Source organism: Sceloporus occidentalis, unplaced genomic scaffold (assembly GCF_023333645.1).
Source record: "Sceloporus occidentalis isolate IW3139 unplaced genomic scaffold, rSceOcc1.0.p SCAF_97, whole genome shotgun sequence".
Taxonomy (NCBI): domain Eukaryota; kingdom Metazoa; phylum Chordata; class Lepidosauria; order Squamata; family Phrynosomatidae; genus Sceloporus; species Sceloporus occidentalis.
The window spans coordinates 399417-410000 of NW_028317077.1; the positions used below are offsets into that span (position 1 = coordinate 399417).

The window sequence follows — 10584 nt, forward strand, 5'->3', positions numbered from 1 at the left end:
GATAAAGGGCCATTGGGTGATGGGAGTGATAAAGGGCCATTGGAAGACGGGAGTGATGGGAGTGATAAAGGGCCTCTGTGCGCCTTTGAAGAGATTCCATTAAATAACAGCCGTTTCCAGCTAGAATAGTCATTTACAACATTAACCCCGTCTGCGCTGGATTTCTGACCCATTTCATGCTATTTTAATGGACAAAATTGGCTTTTCTTTCAAAAACAAGGAAATAACCAAGTGACCCCAAACTTTTAAACGGCATAGTGTATCTATGTATGTATGTATGTATGTGTATTTATGTATGTATGTGTGTGTATTAATCTATGTATGTATGTATGTATGTATGTGTGTGTATTTATCTATGTATGTATGTATGTATGTAATGACGTGTTGCTAAATTGCTTCTTCACCCCTTCTGACAGACCTGTTGCAGCTGCAGCTTCTCACTGGCGTACGTGTCCTCGATAGTCTTCCTCTCATTCTGCGCCCTGGCCAGCTCGGCCCTCAGATGCTCGATCTCCTCCTGTAAGCTCGTCAGCTGATTGTCGTCCTGCTGGTTCTGCCGTTTCTTCTCCAGCTCCTTGTGTAGCTTCTCTACCTCGGCAGCGTGTGTGACCGCCGAGGCCGCCAGCTGCTCCTTCAGGTCCTTCTGTTCTTTGTTCTAGACAACAAAAAGTGTGATGGCTCGTTACACGCAGCGGAGAATTTCTATCTATAGGCACAGATTACAGGACGACACAAACACATTCTACTAGATTCAGGAGCCGTATGCCTATCCCATGCATGTTTAAATTCCCTCACTGTATTAACCTCTACCACCTCTGCCGGGAAGCCATTCCACTTATCTACCATCTGCCCATTAAAGTAAAACTTCCTTGCGTTACATCTAACTTCGTCTTTGGGCCATAAAGGTGTTTTTAGAAACGGCCATTTCTAAAACTGTATAAATTTCCAATGTATTATGAATGGCTTGCGTATTCAAAAAAAAAACGACTTTTGCTGCATTTAGCCTCAAAGCACAGCTCCTTAGTTCATTAACATATTAAGTGACCACATCAGCCATCTTTCCCTGAACTTGCCTGCTTTTCACATTTGGCGTGTAAAGTGCTGCCCCCTGCAGTACGTGGGGGGTATAAACTCGTAAAAAGGTTAAACCCCCCCCACAAACTGCAGGGGGCAGCACTTTACACAAAAAAAATCAATGCATTTAGGTAACAAACTTTAAAAAGAAAAGAAAAAACTCGGAGACTCTGCGTAATCGCCTGCTTTGCGGCTTACAATCTGTTGAGGGAGGGCGGTAGCGATATATTTTTTCTCATGTGGCTCCGTGTCACAAAGTAACCAAAATCCCCAATAAACACAGCCTTATATTTATTATTCCGAAAGCCTCCGTCACGTTGTAGCGATCTCTGATGATGAAAGCAGTGCGACCCTGCCCTTTACACGCCCCAGTGTTTCAAAGGTTTATAAATAGTTACAAAAAAAAAAAAAAGAAATAAAGAATGGATTGTGACAGGGCCAGGCTAGCTGGCTCATATGTCATATGAAGTTTAGCCGGGTCACGGAGCACTTTTGTGTCCGGTTCTGTATACTGTGACCCGGTAATATATTATATTGTGTTTATTGTGTAACCGGCCCAGAGACTGATGTGGATTCAGCCCCAGCCTTCAAAGAGACGATCCTATAATCTGGCTTGGGCTCTTAATCAGCCAGCACAGCCCTGTCTGCCCAGACGGCACCCGCACTACAGGGGGGATAACACAGGTGGGGGAACCCATTGTATTCTGTAATCCCCTCACCTGATACATCCCCTGTATACTGATGGGATTTGTGATGGGATGTGGCTGATGGGATTGGGGGTTGGGTTCGGTACACATTGCATTGAGATTGTATATAAGTTCTGTGTGTTTGTAATAAAGAGAGTTCTTCTTGGTTTACTACGAATGGTGGTCTGGATGATCCGTGGATAGCTGAGTGCTATCCATATGAGGGACTGACTGGTGATTCCTCAGCCCTCAAACAGGGGTACCCAGCCTTGGGTACGGTGACCCTGTAACATTGGTTGGCAGCGGTGGGAAGAATCCCACGACTTGGGTGAAATCCAAACCACCAACTGGGATTGCAGACGAGAGACACCAAGAGAGCTCCTGGAGGTTTGTAGCAAAGGAAAGGCTACTCTGATTGCGGACTGCAGAGAGATGGACCGGCACCAGGATGCCCCAGAGGAGAGCCTCGGACTGAGTGCTCTACAAAAGAACATTCTATGGCACCTATCCCTGTACCCAGGAGGGGCCACATCAGAGCAAGTGACGGCGGTGATTAAAATGTGTCACCAGGAACTGAGCCAGAGTGGGTCTGTATCTCCCAGACTAGGGGAACAGACCCCCAAAATATCATACCAGGATATCCAACCCTTCCGAGAACCAGAGGGTGAGACAGACCGGGTTACAGCCGAGGTGTGTGAGCTGGAACACCAGCAATGGCAGTTAGAGTCTGCGCCTGCAGACTGGAGGGATGATTTCTCCCATCCACACTTCGAATCATACTGGGCACAGTACTGGACAATGTGGGATATACGAGTTCCACTCCTGGGGGAGAACCCGTTGCCGGAGTGGGAAGACGAATTGAGGGATCTCATATATGCAGAGCTCGACCTCCAGAGCCGCTACCAGGGATTCTCCCAGCAGTTAGCAGGTGAAGACCACAGCGACCCTCTGATGCTGTATAGCCCCGTCGACCCAGGACTGATATATGATGCCTTCCAATTTGACTCGTCCTTCGGAAGCCCCTGCCAGTACCGCAGGGATACAATCTGGGACAACCGTGCAGAAGTCCTGGTTTATGCTATTCCCCCCGAGCTGGAGGCTGTTATGGATTGCCTGGTCCAAGAGGAATGGCAGCTCGAGAGGGACTATAAAGAATTGCTGCGGAGAGTGGAGCTTCAGGAGTTACAAGGAGACTGGGAGCATGGTACTACAACTTGCAGGAGTGGGATCGAGGTCCTCTTCACCTACTCCGCGGCCCCTGCCCTGGCGAGAAGAACCGAGGTCCTCGCCAGCAAGAAGAAGCGGAGGAGGAAGCCAAAAGCTCCGACCCAGGTCCCCACCAACAACCCTGGCTGCTCTACCCCGGCAGAAGAGATGACTGTCCCCACCGCCCAAGTAAGTGGCACAACCCCCCTCACCAAACCCCTAGCTATGCCTGTAGAAGCCAGTGCCCCAGACTGTCCCCCTGATTTCCCGAGTGTCCTGGGAGAAGCCCGGGTCACTGCCCCAGAGGTTCCCACTGAAGTCCCCGGTGACCCGGTAGAGGCACCATTCCCTAACCTAGCGAGGACGCCAGAGGGGCTGCCGAGTTCCCTGGGTCCTCTCAGTAGCCTGGCGCAGGCCCTGGTTCCTATCCCTGTGTTTTCCGAAGTGATCCCTGGTTCCCCAAGTGTCCTGGTAGAAGCCCAGGTCACTGTCCCAGAGTGTTCCTCTGACTCTCCCCGTGCCCAGGCAGAGGCACCTGTCCCAGAGAGGAAGATCGAGGGTCTGCTTAACCCTCCCGGTGGTCCAGTATTGGCATCTGTCCCTGCCTCGGAGTATTCCCCTGGGTCCCCTGAGTACCCCGCAGAGCTGCTTAGCTCACCCAATAACCCTGTAAGGGCACCTGTTCCTGTCCCAGAGTGTCCCCTAGGTCACTCCAGTGTCCCGGTAGAGGCCTCGCTTACTACCTCTACGTGTTTCCCTGGTTCCCCGAGTGCCCCCGGCCCGATCAGCAGGGTTTTCCTTCCATGCAACCACCCTGGCCTGGCAGCTGCCCCAGACTCAGTTCCCAAGACTAGGGAGCAAGAGTCTCCAGGTGCCCCTGTTACCCCGGTGAGGGGGATAGCCATGTGCCCCCGGCTGAGCTGGGACCGTCCTCCAATTCACAGAGGACTATTGACTATCCTTTTGGGCAACCAGGGCCCTGGCCCACCTTCAATGGATGATTCTGACAAAGGGGGCCATGAACTAAGTCCTGCACCTGTGAACTTTGTCCACTCGGACAGCCTGCAGCAGACCCGTGTGGATCTGCCTGGTCTGCCGGACCGTTGGTCAAGGGGGAGATCTGTGACAGGGCCAGGCTAGCTGGCTCATGTGTCATATGAAGTTTAGCCGGGTCACGGAGCACTTTTGTGTCCGGTTCTGTATACTGTGACCCGGTAATATATTATATTGTGTTTATTGTGTAACCGGCCCAGAGACTGATGTGGATTCAGCCCCAGCCTTCAAAGAGACGATCCTATAATCTGGCTGGGGCTCTTAATCAGCCAGCACAGCCCTGTCTGCCCAGACGGCACCCGCACTACAGGGGGGATAACACAGGTGGGGGAACCCATTGTATTCTGTAATCCCCTCACCTGATACATCCCCTGTATACTGATGGGATTTGTGATGGGATGTGGCTGATGGGATTGGGGGTTGGGTTCGGTACACATTGCATTGAGATTGTATAAAGTTCTGTGTGTTTGTAATAAAGAGTTCTTCTTGGCTTACTACGAATGGTGGTCTGGATGATCCGTGGATAGCTGAGTGCGATCCGTATGAGGGACTGACTGGTGATTCCTCAGCCCTCAAACAGGGGACCCAGCCTTGGGTACGGTGACCCTGTAACATGGATCCTCTAACAAAAGGATGGAACGGTGTGAGGATCCGGAAATATTAGTCAAACTTGTTTAAAGGGACTCATCACTAATTTAAATTTATTAAAACTACCTATATTGCTTCTGTTTTTGTTTGGCAACAGCTTTGGACCCTATTTGCTAGAACTTTGGACTGTGCCAGAACCGGCATTATTATGGGTTTATTTGGTGTATTAAATTAATATAAAAATATAATAATAAATAATACTAATAAATAATTCTAACAATAATATTAATAATATTATTATTATTATTCTGATTGTTATTACTGCTAAAATTATTTATTATTATTATTAATAATAAATAATTTTAGCAGTAATAATAATAATAATAGAAAAAATTAAACAGAATCTTTAAAAAATCAATTAATCAATTTAATTAAATACATAAGGCTGCAGACTTTACAGCCAAAAACAAAACACATAAAAGTGTTAAACGCAGCAAAAGAAAAGGAAATAATTACCCTGCCTACTTCTAACCTCTCCACCCGTCGCACCGCAAGCAGATAATATATTCACTAAGGACTGTGAAAATGTGAAATGTTTGCTTCTAGTAACGACTGATTCGTTCCCATTATAGAAAGAGCTTTAGAATTAGAGTTGGATTTGGCTGATCCAAGTAATTTAGACTTGGCCTAGGGTCATGCCCCGCAGTTTAGGTGCAAAAAAAGTTGATATTTGCTTAAAGAAATTCAATAAATACCCCTCCCCCCCAAAAAAGGGGACTATTTTTTAAAGAATTTTTAAGCCTTAAAAAGTTATCAGTATATTTATTCTCTGATGCTATAGAGGCAGCATTTTTAGTTGTCTGAGGCTGGAAATCGCTCCCATTGAATTTGAAGGAGCTACTGAGCGTGTGCAGGAAGTGTACCTAGTACCTACATATGCTTCCTGTTTCAGTCGAGGCAGCTGGGGGAGGAGTTAAACAAACAGAAGCCTCATTTCCTTAGCCCAATAACTAAATAATGCCTGCACCGATTTGAATGGCGTAAAATGCATCAAAATGTCTCCAATATGCATCTAATATGATGTTTTAGCCGGAGTGGAGATTTAATGTGTAAATAACCATTTACCGGTACAAAAATCCTTAAAGCTAACACAATATCTTAAACTAAGACAGCTTAGACTCGACAAACAGCCTTGTGCCGGAGACTGAGTAACACAACTGGACAATGCTTTAGGGGACACGAGGTAATAAATCCCGACTGATCCTATCTGCCTCCTATTTTTGGGCAGCAGAATAAAGGGCCTTCTGTGTTCCGCGCATCTCGACGCGACACAGGCCGAGTTTTGGCTGATAAGTCAGGAAAGCCAATCTTTTACGGCCATCAGGACATGCAGACGGTTTCCAATTCCCCTGTACGCGGCTGAAGAATCGCTTCTGACATTAGCAGAACGAAAAATATATTTTTCAGATAAATTCTAAGATTTATTTGGTATTCCTGGGAATTTTTTTTTTTTTTTTTTTTTGTTTAAACATCTTTGCTGTCTTCATTTCCATGTATGATATAAACAGACATTTAGCGAAATTTGAAAGCTCAACAAGTGCAGGTGCCGAATATTACAGTTCTTTGTTAACCCTATAAATGCCTGGAATTTGCGTGGAGCATTGGAAACAGTACTAGGAACTTTCATTTATCTTACGTAGAAAGCCAGGTGGAGAATTATCATTTTTTTGAGCTTTAATACAGTACCGCGATATAGTATTTTTTTAAATTATTTTGTTTTAATAAATGTCCTTTATCCGCAGACCTGGAGGCCGCCATTGCTGTCAGTCATGTGATAGTTTGGGTGATTTTCCTGCTCAAACCCCGCACTGAGCTGATGCTTTATGGCCGAGTTCATACAATCCAGTTATAATAATGATTATAACAAAATAATCATACAAAATAATTGTAATAAAATATTTTTTCAAAGAAAAATATATTACAGCTATATAAGTAATTGAGTGCTTATATAGGTCTCTTCCATCCATTGAGACACCTGTAGCAGCTTTATTTTCTTGTATGATAGCATCACCCCTCAGAGGGGGGGCAAAGAGGGACTCTCCACCCAAAAAAAGGGCACTTGGAAAGTATAGACTTCTCATGCTTAAAACGTTAACGCATCTTGTGATGTCTCTCCAATTCAGACGCACCTACGAAATCCCCAAACAGGACAGGCTAACGAGCACATTTACATTTAGTGATTTAAAATAATAAAATAATAAAAAGTGATTTAAAATAATAAAAAAAGAAAGTTCCCGATAGGAAATCCGATTCCCGGCAGTTCTCCCTCACCTGCTCGTCTATCTTCCTCTGGAGCTGGACCACCTTGTTCTCCATGCCCACGCTGAGCTTTTTGAAGTGCTCGGCCGTCCTGGCTTCGATCTTCAGCAGCTTCAGCTCCCTCCTGGCTTTCATGCGGCGGTAGTAGCACTGGATGACTACGGCCGCGCTGCGGAATTTGGCAAAATTTTTGCGGGCGACCCAAGCGCGCAAGTGCTTCTGAATGACGGTGGCTTTGTGCTGTAGGAGTAGCTGTAGAGAGAGAGAAGGTTACATCAGAGGAAATAAAAATATGACCAAGATAATCAGAACCAATATTCTTAATGCTTAAATTGCTTTATGTCGGGTTCTTGACTTCCCATTTGCCCCCCGTTCATCACCTCGGCATTTTAGGACGTTCTCCACACACCTTAAAGGTGCTGTTCCGCAAATACTTTTCTCTCATATTTTTAGATTATTATGTATTAATATGAAAAGCATTTTAAATAATTTAATTTATTTAAAAAAAAAAAAACAACATACTGTTTTGCTGCATTTTCTTGCTGCTCATCTTTGTCATCACAGAGGGACCTCACTCCCATCACACCTATCACACAAAACACCTCACATCTATCGTACAAAACAGCTCAAGCCGTCACACGTCACTCTCATCTTACCTACCACTTGTCACTCCCATCACACCTATCACACAAAACACCTCACATCTTTCGTACAAAACACCTCACAACTGTCACACGTCACTCTCATCACACTTACCACACGTCACTCCCATCACACCTATCACACAAAACACATCTATCGTACAAAACACCTCACAACTGTCACACATCACTCTCATCACACTTACCACGTATCACTCCCATCACACCTATCACACAAAACACATCTATCGTACAAAACACCTCACAACTGTCACACGTCACTCTCATCACACTTACCACGTATCACTCCCATCACACCTATCACACAAAACACATCTATCGTACAAAACACCTCACAACTGTCACACATCACTCTCATCACACTTACCACGTGTCACTCCCATCACACCTATCACACAGAAAACCTCTCACTCAATAACACTCACTCCCTATCACCGGCCAATGTGGCTATTACTGTGTATTAGGATCTGTAACACCTTTAATTCAGAATTCTCATCCACCCAGTCACCCGCTACATATCTTTATCCAGAATCTCTTTACCGTTGGAGGAATCAGTATAAGATATTCAGGTCATTTAATGCCATCTGCAGTTGTAATAAAGAAATGATACCCGCAGGCAGTAGCTAAAGCAAGTGATCCTCTGGGTGGAAAATGAGTGGGTTTAATGAAATAAAACCGATTTGTACATGTCAGAGAACTAAACTTGCCATTTCAATTGGCTTTTAATTACATGGCATTATGATTTTCTTGGAACATTTGACTCAAAGGGATGATTAGATGAGTTGTCAGGCTGGACGGAGCCTTGGACATCCACCTTATCAAAAAAAAATAAAAATCGTCATTTTGGTGGATACTCCTCGTGCTTTGGCACGCGACGCGGCGGCAGCTTTCACAAGGAACCTTTTCCGCTCCGGGAAAGTGACAAATCCGCTTGGACAGGTTAATCTGCGTAACTCGGGGAACCTCATCTGCTGCGGGAATAGGAAGCGGCACAACGCGGTGCCCACTCCGGGAAGCATAATGACGAGTGACGGGTCTCATTAACCAGTTTGGTTCTGGGGCAGTCGCGGGATTAAAAGAAACGAGACGCCTTTATTCTTCTACTAGAGCAACAGTAGCCTGGTCCACACAAAGCAGTCACCTGAAAAACACCTTAATACTTTGGGAACAAAGAGGGCAGCCTATGAGGCCCATAATAGGAACAATCCCCAGCATCAGCCATGTTGTAGGCATGCAGATGGTCGACAGACCAAGAGTTTTCTCTTGACTTTAGACCTAAAACCAAAGTTTCCCCGCTACAGACGCACTACATCATTATTCTGCTATCTCAATCTATCGTACGGAAGAGTCAGTTCTCTCAACAAAGCTCTGACACCCGACAGATATCCCGGACATGATGAACGAGAACAGCCAGACCGATGGCTGATAAAACAAGAAGCGGTGAGCTGGGAGGCTCGGGTCCGACGCCTGCAGTACAATACCTCGCGATAAGCCCTCCTGTCAAACATGCCCCGAGTGAAGGCCTGGATGGTAACGGCCGCGCGGCGGATGCGCTGGTAGCCGCGATAGACGCGAATCATGCGGTACTGCTTCTGGAAGATCACGGCCGCCTTCGTTTTCCGGAGATTGTCTGCCAGCCTAAAAAGAAGCTTCAGAAATCAATAAACCGGTCCTGACTTCTGGGAGCAAAAATAAACGCTATTCTCTCGCAACATTTTAACTTCTTTCGCAACATTTTAATTACATTTTAAAGGACAAGACATTAAAAAAACCTGGGGATGAGAACACGTTGCTGCCTTCATGCCAGACAAGAAAAGCTGCCACAACTGTGCAGAAAATCATATAGAAACATAGAATTTGGCATTAAATCAGTCCTATAATGAGGAGGAAAGCTATATTCTGATTTTCATGTCCCAAGTGCATTATTTTACATTTATCCATGTTAAACTGCAGCTGCCACATTTTCGACCATTCTTCTAACTTAAATAATTCACCACTGCAACTGCTCCAGCCTTAATGTTCTTTACTCTATTATAGTTTTAGTATGAATAATCAGTGATCCTGCTCAAAAAACCAATCACTAGAGGCACAGACGTGGTTCCATCGCCCCTTAACTCCCATTCTGACCCCAGCAGGTCCCTGCTGACTTCATGGTGAAGGTTAATGAAACTCTAAAAACGTCCACTACAACTGGATTCATACTGAGCTCCGCTGAAAAGCACTGGAGTGGGTGGTTGGAAAGGCTGTCAATAACGTTTGTCTAAAAATAAAATTTAGCAACCCCCCCCCCAAAATGTCAGCTATTGTTCCATCGAGGTACCTGCGAGCGAGATGCCCCCGGGTGTATCTCTGAATGGTTATCGCAGCCTTCTTCATCCTTCGGTATTTCAGCCTCTGTAACCAGCCTCGTACTGTTTTCTGGATCATGATTGTGGCCGCCCGGAATTTATCCGCACGGAGTTTTTCCAAATAAGCCACTTGTCCTGCCCGGAAAAAGATTTTTGTGCGTCCAAACTGGAACTTGTCTGGATCCTGCGGGACGGGCAATAAGTTAATTGTTTGGGAATATAATACGTCAAAAAGACACATTTTATCAGTGAGGATTTTTCTACAACACAAAATTCTTTTTATTTTTTGCTTTTAAGAATCACAGCATTTTTATATCAGATAAGAACAACTTCCGGCCCATCTAGTCTGTCCATACAAAACTTTGTAACTAAAATATAATTCAACAAACAGGATAATGCAAACAGGCACCCGGAGAAATGGGATTCTATTTTCGTATAAAACATGTTATTTTTTTTGCTATGTTTTTATAACTAAACATTTTTATATAACATTTTTAATAAAAATACCGTATTGGCCAAGAATAAAACACATACAGTGATGTTTTTAATTTTATTACCGCTGAGAGGTAGAACTAAATAGCAAAGATTAATCAAATTGAAGGAAAAATAAATAAATAAAAGGAGGGCCAGCAGGAATAGAAGGCTAAT

At 44.9% G+C, this 10584-nt stretch overlaps 1 protein-coding gene across 2 annotated transcripts in view; it reads right to left on the minus strand.

Moving 5' to 3' along the window:
- The window catches only part of LOC149284203 (unconventional myosin-Vb-like), a 65568-nt gene that overhangs the window by 15109 nt on the left and 39875 nt on the right, over positions 1-10584 (minus strand). For both annotated transcript variants that reach the window (XM_089497048.1, XM_089497047.1), the window contains exons 18-21: positions 9909-10120; positions 9070-9226; positions 6939-7178; positions 419-655 (exon numbers count right to left, since the gene is read on the minus strand). In XM_089497048.1, coding sequence (XP_089353174.1) covers positions 419-655; positions 6939-7178; positions 9070-9226; positions 9909-10120 — 846 coding nt within the window. The remainder of the gene's footprint in view (positions 1-418; positions 656-6938; positions 7179-9069; positions 9227-9908; positions 10121-10584) is intronic.